The 24,813-nt window shown below is 40.1% G+C and overlaps 1 protein-coding gene across 13 annotated transcripts in view; it reads left to right on the top strand.

The window, feature by feature from the left end:
- The window catches only part of SFMBT1 (Scm like with four mbt domains 1), a 125,618-nt gene that overhangs the window by 79,193 nt on the left and 21,612 nt on the right, over positions 1 to 24,813 (top strand). For all 13 annotated transcript variants that reach the window (XM_032322056.1, XM_032322039.1, XM_032322106.1 and 10 more), the window contains 9 exons: positions 2,556 to 2,796; positions 11,106 to 11,194; positions 13,610 to 13,856; positions 14,571 to 14,665; positions 15,367 to 15,468; positions 16,688 to 16,838; positions 19,030 to 19,112; positions 23,247 to 23,373; positions 24,593 to 24,706. In XM_032322056.1, coding sequence (XP_032177947.1) covers positions 2,556 to 2,796; positions 11,106 to 11,194; positions 13,610 to 13,856; positions 14,571 to 14,665; positions 15,367 to 15,468; positions 16,688 to 16,838; positions 19,030 to 19,112; positions 23,247 to 23,373; positions 24,593 to 24,706 — 1,249 coding nt within the window. The remainder of the gene's footprint in view (positions 1 to 2,555; positions 2,797 to 11,105; positions 11,195 to 13,609; positions 13,857 to 14,570; positions 14,666 to 15,366; positions 15,469 to 16,687; positions 16,839 to 19,029; positions 19,113 to 23,246; positions 23,374 to 24,592; positions 24,707 to 24,813) is intronic.

Here is a 24,813-nt window from a genome sequence, read left to right as displayed (position 1 = left end):
AGGAATCAGTATACTTGAAGATAAGTCAATATAAATTGCCCAGACTTGAAATATAAAGAGAGGAAAGGTGGAAAAAGTCCAGACCAGAGCATCCAGTGCTGTAGACAGTATAAAAAAAAGCTTAATGCTTGTGTAATTGGAATCTCAGGAAACAAGAAAGTGAGGAAAATATATTTGAAGAGCATAATTGACCCCATAAGCAGAATAAAGGAGAAAAATCACATTATAACTCACTATATAGAGAAAAATATTTGATAAAATTCCACATGCACTCATGATACAAAGAAAACTCTTAGTAAACTATAGATGGGAATATCTTTAATTTGTTGAAGGATATCTATAAAAAAATCTATAGCAAACTTTATTAATAGTAATATGATGCATACCTTCTTTTAAATACAGAACAAGATGAAGGTGTTGTCTAATATGACTTCTGTTTGATTTTGTGTTAGAGGTTCTGACTAGTACAAAAAGAAGAACTATTAAAATGTATAAAAATTGGGAAGAAAGGAAAAAATGTCATTATTTACAGATATAAAATTAATGACCAACTTTAGCAAGATTGTTAGAAACAAGGTAGCATAAAAAATCTATTATGTTTCTAGGGTCACCTGGGTGGCTCAGTTTGTTGAGTGTCCGACTCTTGATTTCAGCTCAGATCATGATCTCAGGGTTGTGAGATCAAGCCCCATGTTGGACTCCTCACTGGTGTGGAGCCTGCTTAAGATTCTCTCCCTCTCCCTCTCTCATATATGTATATGTATGTATGTATGTGTATATATACACACACGTATATGCATATATATATATATATATATATATATATATACCCATTGTATATCTATTATATTTCTGTATACTGGGGACAAAGAAAAGTGGAAACTGAAAGATGTGATTTACAATAGCATAAAAACATTAAATGGCCAGGAATAAATGTAACAAAAATTTGTAAAGTAACTTCAAGTCATAAAATGAAGGAATATACGTTGTTTATGAAATGGTAGATTCACTAATATAAAGATGTCAGTTCTCCCCAAATAGATCGTAGATACACTGCAACCCATGTCAAATACCAAAAAAATTTAGGTAGACATTGACAATCTGATTCTTTTTTCTTTAAGATTTTATTTGAGAGAGAGAGAGAGAGCATGAGAGTGTGAACACAAGTGGGGAGGGAGCAGAGGGAGAGGGTGAAGCAGACTCCCTCTGAGCCAGGAGCCCAGTGCAGGTCTTGATCCCAGGACCCTGGGATCATGACCTTAGCTGAAGGCAGACGTTCAACTGACTGAGCCACTCAGGAGCTCCTGTTTTCTGTTTCTGTCATTTTTCTCTGTATTTATTAATTGGTCTTTTATTACTTTAAGAATCTATCCCTTTATTGTTAATTATTTTTTACAGTATGGACTCATGGGTATTGTTTAAATCTATGGGTTATAACCCATTACTTTTACTATTTTATTGCTCACATTGTCCCTAATATGAACATTGGGAGATCTTTCTGGTTGGCTCCCATGTCCTTTCTAAATGCCCCCATCACTTTTGGAGCATTTCCTTACTTTCTGGCATCACAAGATATTCTAGGCACTTCATGTGTTTTTTCTGCTCCGGAAGTAGAATCATTCATTTCTCCATGGAGCCCGTGTTCTTTTTCATTGGAGGATGGCATTTATAAATGAAGAATTTGTACACTAAGTTTGCTTTTTGCTGATGAGTATCATTACTTAGAGTCCCTGTCAATTCACAGATCTAGGAAATGTATTAGCACCCACATATGTGCACATCTGTGTACTATTCTCTGTCTGTCATTTTGACCTCATTCAGATGCTCCCGATTCCAGCTAAGCACCACCAGGATTGTGCTGATCTGCTCTCTCCTTATTTTTACTTCTTTCTCCCACAGTGAGAAATGTGGCTCTCATTTCCCACAATATATGTATGTATTTAATCTTTGTATACACATGAAATAGTTCAGAATTGCTCACCTTTGCCTTTGTGACCATATAATTTATCATCTGAATTAGGACACTTTGAGAGAGAAACAGGGCATTATTAATTATTATTCAAGGATAACAGGTATAAACATAGACTGTTTCAGGGAAGCTGGGAGGTGTGGCCCCTACATATGGTATATATTATACTAATATATTATCATTATAGCTGTTTTTGTCCTTCCCCTTTTTTAGCCTCATAAATTTTTCTGAAGGATGGAGAAATCACTCTTGAAAACATAATGTGTTGAAGGTTACTAAAATGGTGAACATTCAGCGATTTATGTACTGAATAGAAAACATTTTCTATAATCATAGTAGGCTGCTTTGGTGAAAATACTGAGTTCTATTAAAATTCCTTCGGCGTCGGCAGGAACAGAACAGTGCGCTGTTCTCTGTTCTGTTTGGATCACTGCTGTGAGTTAGAATTGGAGTTTTCTCAGGTTTCCCTTGAGAAGGTTTTATTTCATTTAGTGTTTCATAATTGTAAGTTTTAAAAAAGAATTTTGGCTAAAGAAATACTCATTTGAGGTACCTATCTGGTGGTTAATAACATTTCCCTGTTCAGGTGGACACACGTTTGCAAAATGGATTTGCTCCTGGGATGAAACTAGAGGTGGCTGTGAAGACAGACCCTGAAACCTACTGGGTTGCCACCATCATCACCACCTGTGAGCAGCTGCTGCTTCTCCGCTATGATGGCTACGGGGAGGACCGGAGGGCCGACTTCTGGTGTGACATCAGAAAGGCCGACCTCTACCCCCTTGGGTGGTGTGAGCAGAATAAGAAGACCCTTGAAGCCCCAGAAGGTAATCAAATACTTGCTCGCAAGACATGGTATGGTACTGCTGTGTGCACAACCTTGAGGTTTTCGATCTTCCGCATGTGTTTTTCTAACTGCCTGGGGTTAGCATTTTGAGTGAAAATATTGATAAGGAATAATGCACATTTCCCTATCTTTAAAAATTATTTTGGAGGCTTCGTAAAGCCTTGGTTTTTCATGATACTCCTAGGAAGCATCAGTTGTATGTCATCCTGTAAAACTGTGAGGCTCTTTGAGTTTGGGACTTGTAGGTCTGTTTGTCTTGAAGTAGTTAGGCCAGATTGCTGTGCTGTTGATTCTCTTCTGATTTTATTTTCCTGCCTCTTCTCACCCCTCAGTGATCTGGGACCTGTGAGTTCTTAAAATGAGTCACCTGAAGTTCCCTTCCAGGAAAGACCTTTACTGGGAGTAGAATCCAAATTGAGCGGGACAGAGACAATAGGACAGGAGGAGGAGGAAGGTCATGTAAAGATGGAGAAAGGGAAAGAAGGCTTCAGATCTTACCAGATCTTACATGTTTTTCTTCCAGCTACTTATTTTGATGTAATTTCAGCTTTACAGATAAGTTGCAAAAATAGTAGAGAAAATTCTTAGAGACTTTTTGCCATTTTCCCCTAAATGTTGATGTTTTACCAAGTTTATGTTCTCCATCCCTCTGCCTCTCATATACACACGCGTGTGTGATTTTTCAATGAACCATTTGAGAGTCAGTTGTAGGCACGATGCCCTTTTATTCCTACCTTCGTGTACTAATAAGGACATTCATTAGCATAATAAAATAACAAAATAAGGAAATTAACTTTGGTATAACACTGTAATTTAATCTGTAGATCTTATTTAGTTTTTACCCATAATGTTTTTATAGTAAAAGAAAATCCCAGATCATATGTCGCATTCAGTTGTCATATCTCGTAAGATTCCTTTAATTTGGAATAGTTTCTTAGTTTTTGTCTTCCATGACTTTGACGTTTTTTAAAGTTAATGGGCCAATTTTCTCAATAATACTGGTTATGCCTTGTTTCTTTTCCTGGTCCAGGATTCAGTCCAGGATAATACATTGTATTTCATTGTCATGTCTTTTTAGTTTCCCTAAACTTTCTTTGTCTTTCTTGGTGTTTTTGATATAAGGTGGAATAAAAAAATTTGATATAAGGTGGAATAAAATTACTTTTATATCCCTAAATAAGTATCTTATAGGAAGATACTTTGAGATAATGTAAATATCTCATCACTCTTCAAACTTTTATCCACTATTTTTAGCACTGATTTATCATTTTTATCTGAAACAACTATTATTCTAATGTTTACTAAATAGTGTTTTCTAATTCTGCCTACATAACATAATAGGCTTTCTACAAGAGAAAGAGCTTTCCTTTTCCTCCATTTACATACATACAATTGTGTATGTGTGTGAGGGTAGACTCATGATTCTTACTTTACTCAGTGGGTTATAATCCCTTACTGTCATTATTTATTTTGAATTTGGCAAGTGGCCACCCCTTTAAGCTGGCTGATGCGTCCTTTGTTATGTTCCCATCATTTTTTGAGTAGTTCCTTATGTTTTAGCTCAAGAAACTCTTCCCTGAAAACAGCCATTTCTTCAAGAAGTCCTGGCTTTTTTGGTGAAGAATGGTATTTTGAAATGAAGATTTAGGTGTTAGGGTCCTTGGGGGTTTGTGGGCTTCTTAGAAGCCTTTTTTCTCTTTAAAGATTTATTTATTTATTTATTTTGAGAGAGAGAGAACTGGGGGTTGGATGGGAAAGGGAGAAAAAACCCCAAGCTGAGCCCATAGCCTCATGTGGGGCACGATCCCAGGACCTTGAGATCAGGACCTGAGCTAAAACCAAGTGTTGGAGGCTTAACCGACTGAGCCACCCAGTAGCCCCTGGCTGCCATATTTTAAGTGCTTTGTGAAAAAACGTTTTAAGAGGAAGCTCTAGAGACATGAAGCTACTGGCCTACCATCTCATCATGAGAGTCTAGGAAAATGCATGCATCTAATTTAAATGATTTTAGTTGGATACAAGGTTATTATAATGAAAGAGTGAGTGGGAGAGTGTGGAGTAAAATCGTTCCAGAGAAACATAACCACAAAGGAGTTGAACATTGTGTCACCAAAAAAATTTCAAAGAACCAACTAAGAGAAAGTAGTAACAATGATAGAAACAGTGAGAAAAAGTATAAATAAAATTTATAAAAATTCAGAAATGAGATGGAAAAAAGGGAGATTTGAAAAGAGAAAAAGTAGGAATTAGACAAGAACTAGAAATAAAAAAATACTGGAAATGAAGACTAAGTTAATGTGAACTCAGGAACAAACCTACCATGGATAATAGCTGAAGAGAAATGGAGGATGAAAAGGAAGAAAAATTTTAAAATAAAAAAGAAATGAGGAAAGAAAAAAGGCTCGGGGTAGAGTCCTTGAAGAAAACCACCACAGTGAAACAATAAAGTACTATGAACTTTCATTCAAGAAAACTTGACTAAAATACATATAAAAAGGGCTCACTTGCGCACAGGAAAATCGAGAACAGCTGTATCAAGGTGTGTTCAAGTGACACTTGAACAGGTAATTTTTAAGATTTTATTTATTTACTTATTTATTAGAGAGAATGAGCAGGAGGGACGGGCAGAGGGAGAAGCAGGCTCCCCACTGAGCAGGGAGCCCGATGTCATATTCGATCCCAGGACCCTGAGATCATGACCTGAGCTGAATTGAAGGTAGACGCTTAACTGACTGAGCCACTGAGGTGCCCCTGACACTTGAACTTTAAAGTAAAATAAAATCCCTTCGTTATTCAGGCAAAAGTCCCAAATTTCTTGAAAAGGAGGGGAAACAAGATTGTTATCAGACAAACAATAGTACTTTGTGATAAAAGATATTAGGGTAACATAGTCAAGAAATTCAGTAAAAGAGCCTATGAGATACAGGTTTTACGTCTGGCCACACTGAACTTCAGGTATAAAGGCTATAAACCTACTCTTAGGAAGATGTGAAGATTCAGGAACAGTGTTCCTGTGAACCCTTCCTAACACATCCATTGGGGAATGAGCTTCAGAAAACCAAGTGAATGAAGAAGAAACAGTAGCATAAGAACTGTGAATGAGACATTAAATATATGTGTAGCTGTAGAACTTGGAACTAAAGGAATGTTCCAGAGGAGACAATGTAGTAGTATGTAATGGCTCCATGATCTGACAGTACAGATACAGTGTAACTGTAAACCTGTGAGGCTGCCGATGGCGGGTGGGGGAGGGCGTGTGCATTGTGGTAAACCTCACTTGCTGCCTTTTCAAAAAACCAGCTTTACTGCACAGTAGTTAAATGAATTACCTTTTATTATTTATTTTTTTAAACTAATTATCTTTTAAGTTAATTGAGAGTAAATGACAATTACATGAAATGAGATGGTAAAGAAGAGGAGAAAAAAGAGGTTTTGGCTAATGTTAGTGCTGTTTAGAGAACAAAGAAATGGAAAATAGTCCAAGAATAGAACTAAAGTGTTATATGAAGGTACTAGTATATACTAAGTATATACAGAAGAACAAAAACACAAACCTTTCTAAATGCCAAAAAATAGATTTTAAAAAACATGTATATTCAAATAAAATAGATCACATAGTGAGACCCTGCACAGACACACACACACATCAGTAACTTATATTTAACAATATGACAAAATTGAGGACATATCTTTTTTAAAAATTTTCTATTTTTTATTAATGTATAATGTATTATTAGCCCCAGGGTAAAGGTATGTGAATCGCCAGGCTTACATACTTCACAGCACTCACCGTAGCACATACCTTCCCCAGTGTCCATAACCCAACCACCCTCTCCCTACCCTGATCCCCAGCAACCCTCAGTTTGTTTTATGAGATTAAGAGTCTCTTGTCTCTTGTCTCCCTCCTGATCCCATCTTGTTTCATTTTTTCCTTCGAGGGCATACCTTTTGATAACATCCGTAAACATTAATGGGCTTAGTCTTCTATTAAAAGTAAAAATATAGTTCAGGTTCACTCAGAAAATAAAACGCACTTTTAAAAATTTAATTTAATTTAATTTATTTATTTGAGAGAGAGGGAGAGAAGAGTGAGGGACAGAAGGAGAGGAAGGCTTCCCACTGAGCTGGTAGCCACATGCAGGGCTCGACCCCAGGACCCCAGGATCATGACTTGAACCAAAGGCAGACACTTAACCAGCTGAGCCACCCAGGCACCCCTGCAAAACCCACTCATGTGCTGTACAGGAGACCCACCTAATGGAGAGATTCTGCAAGGATTAAAATACAGGGATGGACAAAGATATACAAAAATCAAATCAAATAGAAAAGAAAGTAGGAGTGTAAGTCTTGGTATTTCATAAAGATCAGAAAGCATTGTGAGATAAAAGGGAAACTTTATAATGATAAAAGCTGCAGTGCATGGTTAAAAAAAAAAAAAGGTGACCATCTACATATAGTCATGGAGTGTTCTGGTTATCTTGTTTCTTGAAAAGAGAAAAATGTATGAAGAATGGAAGAGGAAGCATATGAATGTGTATATGTGAAGTTCATTTTTTATGTTTGTTTTGTGAAGTTCATTTTTAAAAAATAAAAGGGTAAGTCTATTAAAAAGGTTTCCTGTGGGAGGAGGAGCCCCAGTGGCTCATTCAGTTAAGTGTCTGCCTTCAGCTCAGTTCATGTCAGGGTCCTGGGATCGAGTCCCTGCATTGGACTCCCTGCTCAGTGGGGAGCCGGCTTCTCCCTCTCCCTCTGCCCTTTCTCCCACTCACGCTCACATGCTCTCTCTCTCTCTCACCTGCTCTCTCAAATAAATAAATAAAATCTTTAAGGAAAAAAAAAGTTACCTGTGGGGAAGGAAGGTAGTGGAATGAAGGGGGGGCCAGGGATAGAAGCTAGGTTTTCTGAATGTACCTATTTTGTAAATTTGAATTTTGAACTATGTATTTTATATAACTATAAAACAAAATTAAATTTTAAATAAAATTTCTAAAAAATAAAAATACAAGCAGCATAGAAATGTAACTGTGTATGGAGATTATGAAGTGATCATTCAGAGAATTACTTCATTGGCTTTCAGATACAGTAATTTAAATGTACATTCCTATTAGGGGTATACCATAATCACAAAATCAAAAGTAAGCTGTTTTTGGTCATCATTGTTAGTGGCAAAATTAATGTTATTTTGAAGTAATATGCAGGTATTGTGGGATCAAGTCATAATGAAATGTATGAGAGCTAGGGCTTTTAGCAGGAAAGAAAGAAAACAGAAGTTGGATAAATGAAGTTAAGTAGAAACAATGTCTTGATGAATTTGTATTGGAAGTATCAATATGAACTCCTAATATGGTTTATGTCTTTTAAAAAAGGGAAGATACTGGGCGCCTGGGTGGCTCAGTGGGTTAAGCCGCTGCCTTCGGCTCAGGTCATGATCTCAGAGTCCTGGGATCGAGTCCCGCATCGGGCTCTCTGCTCAGCAGAGAGCCTGCTTCCCTCTCTCTCTCTCTGCCTGCCTCTCCATCTACTTGTGATTTCTCTCTGTCAAATAACTAAATAAAATCTTTAAAAAAAAAAAAAGGGGGAAGATACTATTCTAGATACTGAAAAGGTCTAGAAACACAAACAGTATAAAGAATATTAAAAAATGAGCACCCTCGGCACCCTAATTATGACCTCTAAATACCATTTTACCTGAGTAAGTTATTGCTCCTTGGAGAAGGAGCTGATTCCTGGACAGGGGCAGGTAATGTACAAGCTGAGCCTGGGACACCATTCATACCAAAAGTAGGAAAGATGTCACTAACTGTTTACTAGGGTCATGTGTCAAAAGAGATTCTTGTGGTTAAAGACAGGACAGTATAAGCATCAGTAAGACAATAGCTGCAGTGACCTGGAACATGTCATATGTGATATAACCAATAGTTTCCCAGTGAGACTTGTAAACAGAACGCTCACTGATTGCCTTTGGAAGATACTAGGGAAGCCACTGATGATTTTGAAGGCTGGTAAATACAGGGAAGGATAAAGAGAATCAAAACATATATCCTGGCTTTTTTCTGTGAACTACACCTCAGGGTAATGAACTAGTTGAAGAAGTGAAAGTTTTCTTTATAGAATATTTTCGTTAGTAAACAAAAAAAGGGATGATGGAAAAATCACCATTTTTAGTCTCTAATGAATCAGTGTATCTATGCAGTGACCATTAAAAGCTGCTAACACCACGGGGCACCTGGGTGGCTCAGTGGGTTAAAGCCTCTGCCTTCGGCTCAGGTCATGATCCCAGGGTCTTGGGATAGAGCCCCACATCGGGCTCTCTGCTCATGGGGAGCCTGCTTCCCTTCCTCTCTTTCCGCCTGCCTCTCTGCCTACTTGTGATCTCTGTCAAATAAATAAATAAATAAAATCTTAAAAAAAAAAAAAAAAAGCTGCTAACACCACAAAAGGAGACAACCAGAGTGATTGTGCTTCTTGATGGACATGGTAGAAGGTTACAACTCCACTCACGAACTGTTCTCGACAGTGCCTCCCTCCCAAAAAAGAGGTCTGAATTTGATCAAGCCTATAACCCTAAGTACTGATTTATAGAAAGTACAGAGGTTAATGGAGCAGCTGGTTACCCACGTACAGGGAGGCAACCAGTAAAAGCAGACTCAGAAGAACTCTAAACAGACAAAAGGCTCTCTCTCAACAGCAAATACGCTGCTAGAAAAAGAGAGAGAGGGTAGGGAGTTGGAGGGGGAGAAACAGCATATGGATTAAAACAGACTTGAGCAGTATATCAGCCATTTGCAGTATTATGTATCTCATTGGGATCCTGATTTGACCAAGCAAATTGGAAAAACTGTTTATCAGTCATCTGGATAAATTTAAATTTTGGACTAGATTTTTTTTGTTGAAGAATTATTAATTTTTAAAGGTATGATATTGTTGTATTTATATCAGAAGTTATTTTCTTTCAGAAATACATACTAGGGTGCCTGGGTGCCTCAGTGGTTTAAGTGTCCAGCTTGTGATTTCAGCTCGGGTCAAGGTCTCATGGGTCATGGGACTGAGCCCCATGTCACACTCTGCACAGTGGGGAGTCTGCTCGAGATTCTCTCTCTCTCTCTCTCTCTCTGCCTTTTCCCTTCTCATGTACTCTGTCTCTCAAATATATAAATAAAAATCTTTAGAAATAAATACTGAGAGGGCGCCTGGGTGGCTCAGTGGGTTAAGCCGCTGCCTTCGGCTCAGGTCATGATCTCAGGGTCCTGGGATCGAGTCCCGCATCGGGCTCTTTGCTCAGCAGGGAGCCTGCTTCCTCCTCTCTCTCTCTCTGCCTCTCTGCCTACTTGTGATCTCTCTCTGTCAAATAAATAAATTAAATCTTAAAAAAAAAATACTGAGATTAAACTGGATGAAATTATATGATACAATTATGTGATGTTAGAAGTTGGCTCTTAAATAGTTTGTGGTTGAGTGGGGCAGACTGTGTGAGGGTATAGATCATCAGGGATTGGCAAAGTACCTGTAGAGGACCAGACAGTAAATATTTTAGGCTTTACAGACCATGTGATCCTGTAACAGCTACCTAATGTTACCTTTTAGTGTAAAGCAGCCCCAGACAGTGTGTAAACAAATGGAACTGTGTTCCAATAAAACTTTAATTATAAATAGACAATAGGCCGAAGTTAGCCCCCAGGTTGTAGTTTGCCAACCACCCCTGGAAAGACTGACCATGAAGTGACAGTTGTGAAAGCTGGGGTGCCTGTCGTCATTATACTATTTTCTCTACTTTTATAAACATCTGAGGATTCCCATCATAAAAAAAAGAAAGTAGTTAATTTTTGGATAAAATTGGGCCCAGCTAGGGCACCTGGGTGGTTCAGTTGGTTAAGCATCTGCCTTCAACTCCGGTCATGATCCTAAGGTCCTGGGACGGAGTCCCGCATTGGTCTCCCTGCTCGGCGGGGAGTCTGCTTCTCCCTCTCCTCCCTGCTTGTGCTGTCACTCTCTCTCAAATAAATAAAATCTTAAAAAAAAAAAAACAAAAACTGGGGCCAACTACCTGTTGCTGTATTCTCGTTGTTTTGTGTGTACCTCCTATTAAACTAATGAGGAAGTATATCTATTGAGACGGGGATTTTTTTTAAAGCTCTGAAAGAAGTAATATGTTGGAGTCAGATATTAAAAGTACAAATGGATCTCTAAATCACTTTCAGTGGTTTAACTTCTCTGTATTTGGTTGAGTTTAGTTTCTCTGTGTTCTGTAGCTGACGTTATGAGTAATCACTCATTTATCCCCTCATCTAGGCATCAGAGATAAAGTGTCTGATTGGGATGAGTTTCTGCGGCAGACCCTGATGGGAGCGTGTAGCCCTCCTGTTCCACTTCTCGAAGGCGTGAGTATTATTGCTTGCAGAATCAGTGTGGAAAACTCTTCTCATCTTCAGTGATATTTCCTGTCCAAGGAATCTTAAAATTGGTTACTCGTTTATCACTCTAATGCAAATAAGCATTGTTACTACAGACCTAGACAATGGGTGTTGGTGGGTTTAAACTTATCCTCACAGCTTGCCAACTGGTGCCTTACTTAGTGCTTAAAATGTTCTGAATTTGTTGCTAACACATAAAAATCTAGTTTTCCAGATTCTTTTATGAAATTGGAAAATGTGGCCTCTTGGGGCTCTCTGTCATCGAGCAGGTGCTGATTTCACTTCAGGAATTTTAACTCCCACCCCAGGTGACTTGAGACTCCCTTTTGTTTTGCTCAGAAGATAGCGGACCTGTTGCATTCTTACCACCTACCTGCCTTCAACAGTCCTTTTAAATTAGTATAGCTTTTAAGCTTGTTAGTGAATATAATACAGATTTCTTGTTTTTATGAAATCCGTTTATTGGTTGTGACATTTCTAAGTTCTATTTTGTCACTTTCTGTCATACCAGTTACATTCTTTGTGGCATATGTGAAATGCAATGTATGAACATTCCAATTTCTCTACATTTTTGCCAACACTTGTTACTCTCTTTGGGTTATAGCTATGCTACTGAATATGAAGCAGTTTCTCATTTTGAGTTGCATTTTCCTAATGACAAATGATGTTGAATATATTTTTCTATACTGTTTGCCATTTGTATATCTTCTCTGGGGAAGTGTCTTTGCCCATTTTTTAAATGGGTGGTCTTTTTATTACAGAACTGTAAGAGCTCCTTATGTCTGGTAACAAGTCCAGGTCAGACACATGATTTCCAGAGTATTTCGTGGACTGTCTTTTCACTTTCTTAATGATACTGTTTGCGGCACAAAAGTTTATTTTGATGTACTCCAGTTTATCTATTTTATTGTTCTTGTTGCTTATACTTTTGGTTTCTGATTAGGCTTTGTTAATGCAAGGTTACAAAGATTTACTGCTATATTTTCTACATGTTTGATAGTTTTGACTCTTACATCTCATTCTGTGATCCGTTCACATTCCCCTTTAAAACTTGATTGACAGATACTCTCAGCTGACCTTTATATTTTATCCTCTGATTCATTTCCTTATGCTTAGCCAGGTCCTGGCACACACTAAACAAACACTGAGTAAAATTTTAATGAATGAATGAAATCTTGAACAAATGATTTAATAGATATCCAGCTCTACATTGACCTTGATTCTGCCATCCTGATTTTTAGCTGTGAATGTGTTCTTCCATTTGTTCATGTTCTTTTGCATATATACGAATATGTAAGTGTTGCAGAGCCATTCTTATTAGCGAAAAAAAAAAAGTAAGTTTGAATATTAAGAAATGGTTAAGTGAAGGCATTGGAATCAGCATTCCCTTTTATACCTTATTCTAGCTTTTTTAAAAAAAGATTATTTATTTGCGAGAGAGAGAGAGAGAGAGAGAGTGTGTGTGTGTGTGTGCATGAGTGAGGGGTAGAGGGAGAGGAAGAGGCAGACCCCTCTGAGCAGGGAACCCTGTGTGGGGTTGGATCCCAGGACTCCGGGATCTTGACCGGAGCCGAAGGCAGATGTTTAAACCGACTGAGCCACCCAGGCATCCCTATTGTAGCTTTTAATATGTATCTAGAGAGTGATAATTAAACTTTTCTATTCCATCAGCATAATCAAAACACTCTGTTGATAGGAACATTGTTGTGAAATGAGTAAAAAATCAGAAACAGCTGAAGTGCCATGAGTAGATAAGTGGATAAATTGCTGCCCATTTATAACACAGAATATCAGTAGAACAGTGTAAGAGAATGAAGAAGATTTATATGTGCTATAATAGAAAGATAGCCGTGATGTATTAAGTGGCAAACATGAATTGAAAGAGTATACAGTGTCCCTGTTTTTTTCAAAAAACATGAGACAGACAGGTAGATGTTGATGTTGACTAGTGTGTAGAAAACCCAGGTTCAGCGTGGGCGCCGGGCTGTTCACCCTGGTTCTTTCTCAGAGGTGGTATTGTGAGGGATTTTGACTTTTGCCATGTTCGATTTTTGTTTAATGGTGATCATATTTGCTTTTACAATCAGACTAAGTAATGATGATAATTTAAAATTTTTTACTAGATGACACTATACAACATAGTCCTAGAGACAGAGGTCTGTTAAAATAGTTTCATTGCATTATAAGTAGAATTGTCTTTAAGGTACACATTTTCATGTCATCTGGAAATAATACTGTAGAGACTTGTATGATACTAGGCCTTTCAGTGTCGTGGTTTTGAGTGGGTAGAAATATAAAGGCTCATTGAAGATCCTTTACAGCTTGACTTTTTAAAATACTGTGTGAGCTTCTCATAATCGTTTTCACCTCTTGTACCTACAGCTCCGCAACGGGAGGAATCCTTTAGATCTCATTGCTCCAGGCTCCAGGCTAGAATGTCAAGCTTTCCGGGACTCATTAAGCACTTGGATTGTTACTGTAGTAGAAAACATTGGGGGAAGGCTGAAGCTGCGTTATGAAGGACTTGAAAGTTCTGACAATTTTGAGCATTGGTTGTATTACTTGGACCCGTTTCTTCATCACGTTGGTTGGGCTGCTCAACAGGGATATGAGCTTCAGCCCCCATCAGGTGAAGATGTCTATATAACATTTTTCTTCTAACTGTTATGTTAATGTTATGTTTTTACTAACGTTGTTATGTTTTTACTAACATAGACAAGACTGAAAAATAGTATGATACTGTGTATTATAAAAGTGTAATAGACACTTTTAATAGACAGTAGTAATTGCAAAAAAAACCCCCTCACATTATTTAAGTGCCTATTTTTCTTTTGTTTTATTAATTTAGTAATTTGCCACACATCTTGATGTACCTTATGGACTCCTGCCCCAACTCATACTGACCCCTTACCAAAATTGATGGAAAATTTTCCAGGTAGCATTTAGCTAGGTACAGGAGAGTAGGATAGGTCTTAGGATAGGTCTTGGTTCAGAGTGAATTGTTAACTAGAGGAAATGACAATAATCTCAAAACCAGAGTTTCGGTTTAAAGCAGTCTGCACTTCTGTGCTTCCCTTGGGGGCTTACGCGATTTTGTGGCCTGCAGCAGTCCTTCTGATCTTGCTGCAGGGATTTTGCCCAGGCTTACTACCCAGCTCTCAACAGAGGGGACAAAGTCCTAAAGTCAGGGTGCAGGTTGTGTGAGTGCAGATTGTGTAAGTCCTCTGGAGCCCTTTCTTTTCCCCATGGAAAGTGACTTTTCTGTTTACGTGAATGCTTTCAGAACAAATAGAACGTGTGTACATTCTCCTCACTTAAAATGTCCTGTCTTGTTTTATAAAAGCCGTCCGGCATCTGAAGAATGAAGCTGAGTGGCAGGAGATCTTGGCCAAAGTGAAAGAGGAGGAGGAGGAGCCATTACCATCATACTTATTTAAGGTAAAAGCAAAACAGGACAGATTGGTGCCCACCTTCTCACAGCAGGGTCTGGCAGTCAGGGGAGGCGCAAAGTGGACAGTAACCCAGGGGGTCAGTGAGAATGCTGGGGTGTCTGAAGGAGGAAAGGTTTGAAGACTGGAGTGTTGGGGATCCTGCTTTTCTTCTAAAAGTAGTCTGTGTTTTCTCCCAACATTCTCTAAAACCATTTGAGTCTTTCCTTTTCCACTCTTTTTTTTTTTTTTAAAGATTTTATTTATTTATTTGACAGAGAGATCACAAGTAGGCAGAGAGGCAGGCAGGGGGTGGTGGGGGAAGCAGGCTCCCTGCTGAGTAGAGAGCCCGATGCTGGGCTCAACCCCCAGACCCGGAGATCATGACCTGGGATGAAGGCACAGGCTTAACCCCTGAGCCACCCAGGTGCCCCTTCTTTTCCACTCTTAACTACATAGCCCCAACTTGTTATAAAATAAACTTGTTTTCTTCCAGGTGGCTTTTGTGTACCAAATACAGGGAGTAGGAGTACTTCCTGTGTTTTTGTTTCTGAATAATTTTTTCCAGGAAAGAAAATACAGGATTAAATTATTTACCAGGAACTGGGCAGTTCTATTTTAATTAATTAAGAGTAGTATTCAGCTATATATGAGTATAAAGTGAATGTGAAAATACTGTATTTTTATTCCCTCTTGGTGTTTGCATTTCAGGACAAACAAGTTATTAGCACTCATTCATTCTCTGTAAATATGAAGTTGGAAGCTGTGGACCCCTGGTCTCCTTTTGAGATCTCTCCTGCTACAGTTGTTAAGGTAAAAGAGGGACAACTCTCTTGGTATGAATACCTGCAAGGGTGACTTGTTTAGGAAAGTGGTTAGAGTTTTGGTTTTCAGGCTCTGCTACTCTGAGCCATGTTTCTCCTAAGCGACGCTAGAATGACTTCTATGCACATTTTGTATTTGTACTGTCCGATTCTCTGTGGCCCATTCCTTCTTCTGGGCCTGGTCACCCCAGCCAACCACAGCGTGGGCACCCGAGTAGTGGGGTGTGGTCTGTGGGGCAGGCCTTGTGATACATAACCAGAGGGCACTTGTCCAGCAGGCAGGCCTCGGTGTCTGAGAAGTCTGGGCACAGGCAACAGTGTCAGTGTCCACCCAGGTACAGGGCTCATGTGGGGGTGGGGCAGGTGGTCTGTGTCATGAGCTCTGTCCAGGATTGCTCCAGAATGGAGTCCGGAGTCCAGTCTTTTGGAAGGTTGACAAAAGTAAGGCTCCTAGAGAGTAAGCACAGGAGATGGGCAGGTTGTCAGGCCCTGGTAACTCTGTGACTGACCCAAGGCATAAGACAAGGGGTTAGTTCAGGATTGGAGCCCACTGACCCAGAGTAGAGCCAGAAGACAGGTGTGACTAGAGGAGTGGTCGCTTGGATGCGGACGTCTTGAGATTTAATTTTTATTTATTTATTTATTTATTTATTTATTTATTTGGTCTTAGGAGAAGATTATTCTAAGAACAGGGAGGGATTCTGAACCTGCAGTGGGGTCAGAAGGCCCCTTCTGGAGACTGAAGGGCCGTGGGGTGGCAAGGAGCTGGAGCGGGTTAATAAAACCTTTTTGACATTTGAAACTAGGCTAGGACCCAGAAATCCACTGTATAAGTTGTGGTGGACTCCTCACTCAGCCTAAACTAAGTTTTGTTTGGAGTCCAAATTATTAGATTTGAACCCAGGTTCTGATTCTTTCTTGCTGGGTAAAATGGGGCAAGTTGTTTAACCTCTTTTTAAATCCCATTTCCTTACTTTCAGAATGGGGTTGATCATGGTACCTACCTTATGTTGTAAGGAGGATTAAAACTGAGTTAACGCATGAAAAGCATTTAATGAGAACAGCGCCTGTTGTGGTGCGTAGTGTTCTTTACACCCAGTGTGGCTGTGCAGTTTTGTAACATGTTTGTCCCCACCAAGGAAATGACACACACTTGTCCTTCATTTTAAAACCACTGGCCTGTGTTGTCTGTTCTATTGTATGCGCAGGTTTTTGATGAGAAGTACTTCCTGGTGGAAATGGATGATTTGCGACCAGAGAATCATGCCCGGCGATCTTTTGTGTGTCATGCTGACAGTTCTGGTATTTTCCCCGTGCAGTGGAGTCTGAAGAATGGTTTACACATCAGCCCCCCTCCTGGTAAGTAGTTGTTCTGTTTTGAATTGTTCATTATGGGCTTCTTTTTGAGAAGGATTTATCAGATGGTATCACCTGGATCTTTTTTGTGTGTTTCACTCTCTTTCTCTTCCTTGCCCGAGCCTGTCCTTAACATTTTTGGGTCCCAAGACAAGTACAAATGAAGGCCTTGATTCCATATATTTACATATTTGCAAGTTTTAAGTTAAGCTAAAAAACTATTAAATATTAAGTATGTTCTGTCCTCCGACCTTGACAAATATGTCTTCATAACAGCCTAGGGTTTCATGCAGGTTCCTGGTTTGCTCCCTTCTGTGTCTGTTGTGAGAGCGCAGAGGAGTGAGGGGAGAGCGTACAGGGAGTGTCGGGAGCTGGCATACGAGAAAATGCCTCAGGGCCAGAGCTGGAAGGTAGCACATGACTGTGATTTTTTGGTTTCTGGGCATCCCTCCGGAGTGAGGCTCATTAGACTTCAGAGAAAGGTTTATGATTAAGAGCAGGACTCAGAGAAGCTGTAGATAGGAAAGCAGTAACTCATTTTCCTGGTGTTTGCAACTTTACAAAATCTTTTTATATATTTTTTAGGATTCTATTTAGAGAGAGCATGTGGGGGCTGGGGTGAGGAGGGTCAGAGGGAGAGAGAGAATCTCAAGCAGGCTCCATGCCCAGTGCAGAGCCCACATGGGGCTTGATCTGACAACCTTGAGATCAAGAGTCAGATGCTTAACTGACTGAGCCACCCAGACGCCCCTGCAAAATATAATCATTGGTCCTTTAATCAAGGCTCTTAAATATGACAGTAGTTAACCTTGATTGAAATTTTTAATATTTTTTAACTGACGATATCTGGACATGTCAAATGTTAATCTGGCTTTTGTATTAGCACTTCAAATTATTTGATTGGCAGTCTGTGTATCCTTTATTAGTAGACTTTTGGTGAACACAGCTTCACTTTCTAAATGCTGAATGCTGGAACACTGGGATAGAAGTACTCTTCTGTGTTAACAAGAGTCATAAATTCAGATCCTTTTGCTGTTTATTCAGCCTCCATTCATCCAACAAACTTGTGTGGAATGTTTGCTATGAGCTAGGCATTGGGCTTCTCTGAGACTGGGGAGACAGAAGTGAGTACAACGGTTCCTTCAAGGAGCAAGTAGGAGAAAACCATAATGGAGCCTCCCAGGTTCTCCCATCTGTGAACAGAGAGTGGGCATGCCTGCCTGGAGGTGGTGGCAGGAGGGCACAAGCCTGCAGGAGGAAGTTCCTGCTGTTCTAGAAGGCTGGATATCCCAAGTTCTTTATCTTACCTGCTGCCTTTATGTGAAAAGGAAAAGCAATTATTAAAGGTATTGGAACTTTCAGCATTGTTACAGACTGCTCATCTGTCTATAAGTAGGAGGAAAGTAGCAGATGATGTAACTGAAAATGGCAGCTAATGTAGTGTGAGGTATAGAGGTGGAGAACAGGGGGAGAGCATGGTGCCAGTCTAAGTTGGGCAGAGGAGGGATTGCAGGGGATGTATGTCTGTCAGGTGGCGTAGTGTGGTAGCCCGCTCTGTGCCTGGGACGTTGTCCACTCCGGGCGGCAGCCTGGGGGCCGGGTCTGAGAAGCCGCTACCAGGAATGTTGGGGGACTGAAGCAGGCAGTTATGCTGGACTCTTGCTGAAATGAATTCATGATTAAGTTTTTAAGAGCATTGGGATTCTGTAAAACAGGAATCTGAAAACAGTGCTGAGAGCATTGTGTCAGGGGTGGCGAAGATACATGAGGGCAGAGCTTTGTGAGAGCAAAAAGATTATTTGGTGTCTCTTCCTTTAGAGCCCGACTTAGAATAGAGCCCGACTGGATTTATTAGAACAATTCAAATCCAGTTATAAGTGTCTTAAATTCTTTTGGTAAACTGCCAGCAGCTAATCAAATAAAATAGTGTTGAAAATAAATGCATAGTTTGGAACTAGAAAGTTTAAAAAAATGTATCTGAAGAATTGTATTATATTGCTACGGTTTAACCAGAGTTGCTCTGCTTTATAACATGAATGATGCTTTGGATTTATAGGTTGTTTTCCCTCCTCCCTAAAATGAGCCAAGTCCTCAGCTTAGCAAATGAGAAGTTCTGGGTGGACACCTGGCAGAATGGAAGAGCCGAGCAGGCATATGTGGTGTGAATCTCTCTCTTTTTTTTGTCCTTCCCTAGGCTACCCAGGCCAGGACTTTGATTGGGCTGACTACCTCAAACAGTGTGGTGCTGAAGCTGCTCCCCAGAGGTGCTTTCCTCCGGTGAGAACCCCGGCCCCTCATCACCGTTGTCATCTGCCCGGCACTGCTGTGCTTCCTGGGCTCCCATGGTTATTACTCAGTCCCCTCACTCAACCCAGATGAGCATCTTGTTGACTATAATAAAATGGTCCAAGGAAAATTCATTTACTTTTGAAGTTAATTTGTTAATTTAACTGGGTTTTATCAGTTTTTTTAAATTTAGTTTAAATAATGTGCATTTTTTTAGTTCAAAATTATTTTTGGCAGTTCAAAAATATGAAAAAATGTTTAAATATTAAGTAGAAAGAAATCATTAAGCTTATTTAAAAATACTTCTGTGAAAGTATTACATGCATATGGTTTATAACACCAAATAGCAGTCAAGGGCTTACAATGTAACAACAGCTCCCTGCCCTATCCCTCACTGTGGTCTTCCTTTCCAGGAGTTCTCACTCCTGTTGTTCTGATATTTGTACTTAAATCGTTTTCAGAATAGCACACTGTCATCTTTTGAGGCATTAATTTTAGACATGTCTATTGGTTGTATCTTATGATGAATGAGCACTTAGCTATTTTATATCACCTTTCTCCTCTGTCTTACCCACCTTTTCCTCCTGTTAGAGTTCTGTTACAATGTGGAGTTGAATCTGGATTGAATACTTACACTACTGTATGCATTTGTATATTATTCACAGTTGAGCATTGCATTATTTTATGATTTTCTTTTATTTGTCCTCAAGTTAATAATTGCCTTGTTTTTCATAACTTTTTTTTTTTAAGATTTATTTATTTATTTGAGAGAGCGAGGTCATGAGCCAGGGGGAGGGGCAGAGGGAAGACAGAGATTGAGTATCCTTAAGCAGAATCCCTGCTGAGTACAGAGCCCGAGGCAGGGCTCAATCCCATGACCCTGAGATTGTGGCCCCAGCTGAAATCAGGAGTCAGACGCTTAACCAACTGACCCACCCAGGTGCCCTTTCATAGCTTAATTTTCTTTGTTTCTATTGCTAGTTCTTAGCATACCTTCCAGTAACTTCTTGAAACTGTTTCACAAAGGCAGTCCCATCTGGAAGTCTGTGATCTCCCCACCAACACACACCTTTATGAAACTTAGAGTTTATATGAGGAGTGGGGAGACACTAATAACATATGCAAACGGTCCTTTACTTGACTCTCAGATGGACTTTGAGTGGGTAAATTGAAAGTCCGCTAAATCAGGGAATCATCCTTTGATGCAACAGTCTATTTTAACTTAAGATGTATTAATATGCATTAATTTGCTGACCTTTTTGGTAAGGCTTTTCCTTTGCATGTGGATTTTCACCAGGGTTGCTAGTGCAGTGAGAACCCTGATACTGGGACGCAGCAGGAGTGCAACCTTCTTGTCAGTTTGTGGTTACTTTTCCTTCCTCAGTCCTTTCACACTCCTCTTTCCCACACCAGTGGTTTTCCAGTGACTGCTTCATGATTCTCGGCAGCAGCTATCATTTTCTGTGGGTGTGTGGTTGCGGAAGGCAGCTGTCTCACTGACAGGAGCCCAGGAGGACCAAGAAAAGGCTGTGCAGCCAGCCACTTCTGCAGGTATCTGAGGCTCTGCCCTGAGCACCTGCTGCTTTGGCTCCATCCGCCCTGGGGTGGGCTGTGAAGCGAGACGACTGTGAAGATCACCGGCATCTGGGCCAGGGTTGCAGTCCTGTGTTTGGAGCAAATGCTCGCAGAGCTGTCCTGTAGCATTTCCCAGAAGTCTCTTTGGTCCAACTAGACCTGTGTGTCTTTCCTAGTTACAGTTATTTCTTTGTATTTTAGGGTAGAGGGGTTAAAGTACAAGATATTCCATAGACACATTTTTTTTTTCCTCAAGTCCGTGACCACTTAGATAACCTTGAATAGGAACTTTGCCATTTCTAATATTTTTCTTTGAGACATCCCTTTTAGCAACCTCCATTCTCTCCTCCCCAGACAGGTTGCTCACTAGGCTTACCATGAAATTGTAGTCCTGGGGACTGCCTTTCAGTGTCACTCAAGGGTTTGCCTCTCTCCTTTCTTAAGATTTAAGATTCCTGTTCTGTAAGTCTAACCCGCTGCCTCTTTCTTGTCTCATTCCCTTGTTTGGAAGGAGCCCATTTCCCAGTAGCTTCCTGAAATGAGATACAAGAGAGGTAAATTTTTATAGACTTTGCATGTTTGAAAATGTCTTCATTCTATTGGAATTTTAGGTCAGAAGTTACTTTACCTGAGCATCTTGAAAATATGATTTAGTTGCTCTCTCCCTTCCAGTGGAACTGTTGAGAAGTTGAAACCTGTCCTTATTCTTGATCTTTCATAGATGGTCTGCCTTTCACTCCGTCCCTGGAAGCTTATAGGGTCTTTGCCACCACGTTTCCTAGCCAAGCCACAGGTAGCCTGTTGGCCTGTCTTCATTCACTTGCTGGGTTCTCAGTGAACACATTCTCTCTAGAGATTTGCATCTCTTCTTTGATTTCCTTCCTTGGATTTTCTCTCTTTTTTTCTGGAATTTCTTTTTTTTTGTATGTTGGCCCTTTGGATCAGACCTCTACTCTTCTTTCCCTTTTCTCTTGTTTTCTGTTTCTTAGTCTTTTTGCTTTACTTGATGAAAAGATTTCCTAAACTTTATCTTTCAACCCTTCTTTAGAGTTTTTTAATTTTTATTACCACCTTTTTTATTTTCCTGAACTGTTTCTGGTCTCTGAATATTTATTTGTAATAGCGTACCATTCTTATTTTAAAGATGTGATAGTTTTTCTTATCACTCAGGGAATGTTAATTACTCCTGCCTTTTGGGAAATTTTCTTGTTGCATAAAAAGTTTTCTCCCCTTTGCTTGTTTTGTCTATGTTGGTCCCTAGCTTTCATGTTTTTAGATGTCTGCTAACGCTTGGTGATTTGCTCATATTTAAGAAGGGGGGCAACTAAAAGATAAAAGCAGATTAGAAGCTCTGAGCACATGGGTGGGACTTGTCAACCTTGAACTTCTCTTTAGGGTGGGATCTGGCTGGCCGTTTGTCGAGGATGCCTAAATCCGTATTTCTTCTTGGGTTTGTCATCTAAATCTGTGTTTCTTCTTGGGCTTGTCATCTAACTACATATTTCCCCATCTGCCTGGAGGGTAGAGGCAAGGGCTGGCCCTCTCAGCATTCTGTGTGCAGAGCCCTGTTTTGGGTACTGTGTGTATGCTTTCAGCAACTCACGTGCTCTCCTGTCCCGGGATATCTTGTCTCTGATCGTCTCTAGAGGATAAATCTCATCTTTTACAGGGGAAGGGATGGGATAGTTGCTCTGGGGTATGGAGTGGAAGAGCCAATGGTATGACCAAAATGGTTCTTAAATATCTTCAGCGAATCTTTTCACTGGACTATTTCTTCTCTACCTGCAGTTGCCTGGTACCTGGTGCTGCCTGTTCTTAGCCTGCGTCACTGCCCGCTTACATTCGCCCTTCTGTAGTCTACTGCGTTAGTTCTAGATGCTCTTCTAAATTTTAGCTTATATGTTATTATTGTCTCCTGTTACATCTGTCTAAGTAGGTTTATGTAAAAAAAAAAAAACCCAAAAAGACAACACTTTAATTTTAGTGTGATGTCAGAAGGAAAAGAGAACAATCAAATATGTTTCAATTCTCCACTTTGACCCAGAAGTTGCAAATTTTTCAAACATATATTTTCCCTCATTCATAAGCATTATTTATCCTAACTGCCTTTTAGGACATACATAGAAGGAGGAACCAGGCAGCTTGCTGTGTGATAGAGCCCTGTATGGGAGGAGAAGCAAACCAACAGTGGGTGAGAGCCAGCTGGTTCAGGGCACAGAGCCTTAGGGACTTTATGTTATTGAAAACTCCTAATAACCCAGTGAGGTAAGTGTTCTCAGGGTCATCTGATAGATGAAGAAACTGAGGCAGAAGGCTTGAGCAAGGTCACACAGGTAGCAATAATGCGGGTTTACCCGATCTCAAGACTGTATACTGTTGATAGCACCAAGAGAGACTGACATTTTTGACTTTAAGAAACAAAACAAAGCAAAACAAATGTATAGCTTTGAAGTGCTACTGTAGGGTTAAATGTTACTTATGCCAAGTCTCTGAGATGAGCACGTGAGTTAGTACTGAGTATGTGTTTGGATTTGATCATCTATTTTTCAGTCCATTTCTGAGCATGAATTTAAGGAGAATATGAAGCTTGAGGCAGTGAACCCTCTTCTCCCCGAAGAAGTGTGCGTTGCCACCATTACTGCGGTGAGAGGCTCCTACCTGTGGCTCCAGCTGGAGGGTAAGTCATACCTCTGAGAAGCCGCTTGCGGCCGTTCTTCTCTGCCCTGCCTGCCAACCCCTGTGATGTGGCTGCTAGGCTGCAGCAGTTAGCTAAGTAGGGGTCTTGCTCAGACACTCATAATTTGCAGTGCAAGACTCTGCTAAAAACTTCTCTTCCTTGTCCTTGACTTTCAAACTTTAGGAAATGAATGTAAGTAAAGAGCCTTCACTGCAGAGTCTCCTGTTTTCTTGAAGGTGGTGTATGTTTTGATGTAACTAGAATATACGAGCATCAGCATTAACATGTAGCTCACTTAAGAGATGATATTTTGATTGCCGCTACCCAGTAGCAACAAAAAATATGTAAAATAGAAGATATACTAAAAGGTAATGTTCAGTGATTGGATGGGTTTGTGGATGGAAAGCCTTATGTGAGCATCAGCACTGCAGTACTAAAGACAGCTTGGGTTTCTTCCTTACGTCCTACCAAACAGACTTGGTACCTACTCTTTCCAGTTTGTAGAACAGACATTTAATGCAGATGTCGGCGACGGGATTGAATCCAGACTATTGTACAACCCCTGCTGAGCAATGTCACTTGCTGAGTTGACCTCACTGGTTTGTTCCCAAGGACCAGAGCTAATGTTCTCATCGAGTAGAACTGTCACTGTTGCCTTTTGTTTTGCAGTTGTTTCATGGAATTGATTATATTTGTCAGCCATCTGAGTGATACTGCTGGTAGTTCTGCTTGCTTATTTTCTGTTCTGTAACTAGGGGTCACGCTGTATGCCCACTACCCATTTTCTTTTCCTTTTTAAAAAATTTATTAATTTACTTGAGAGAGAGAGAAAGAGAGACAACATGAAGGAGGGGGAAGGGCAGAGGGACAGGAGAGGGAGAGAGAGAATCTCAAGCAGACTCCCTGCCGAGCACAGAGCCTGACGCGGGGCTTGATCTCAGGACCCTGAGATCATGACCTGAGCTGAAACCAGGAGTTGATTGCTTAACTGATTGAGCCACCCAGGCGCCCTCATTTTCATATTTGTACCAGTATGCGTAGGGGATATTTACTTTTTTTGCTTAATGTTTGTCACATATGTAAAAGTATGACTTCTGTGTAAAAGGAACTTGCTCAGGAGATTTTGTGTCTGCATTACTGCAACAGTAGAATATTGTCTAGGAAGTACTTTATGAAGAAGGCTGTTTAATGATCTAAAACTTTGTTTTAATCTAAACAGGTTCTAAGAAGCCCGTACCGGAATGTATTGTGAATGTGGAATCCATGGATATATTTCCTTTGGGCTGGTGTGAAACCAATGGCCATCCCCTCAGCGCCCCTCGCCGAGCACGAGGTAGCTGTCTATGTCTGGCCCAGGGGCTGATCCGTAAATAATGTTGTGTGGCTGCCACCATTAGGATGCATCTGGACAGTTGAGAGAAACAAAGCGGTGTTCTGGCT

This window comes from Mustela erminea, chromosome 1 (assembly GCF_009829155.1).
Source record: "Mustela erminea isolate mMusErm1 chromosome 1, mMusErm1.Pri, whole genome shotgun sequence".
NCBI lineage: Eukaryota > Metazoa > Chordata > Mammalia > Carnivora > Mustelidae > Mustela > Mustela erminea.
This window is presented reverse-complemented; position numbering and strand designations above follow the sequence as displayed.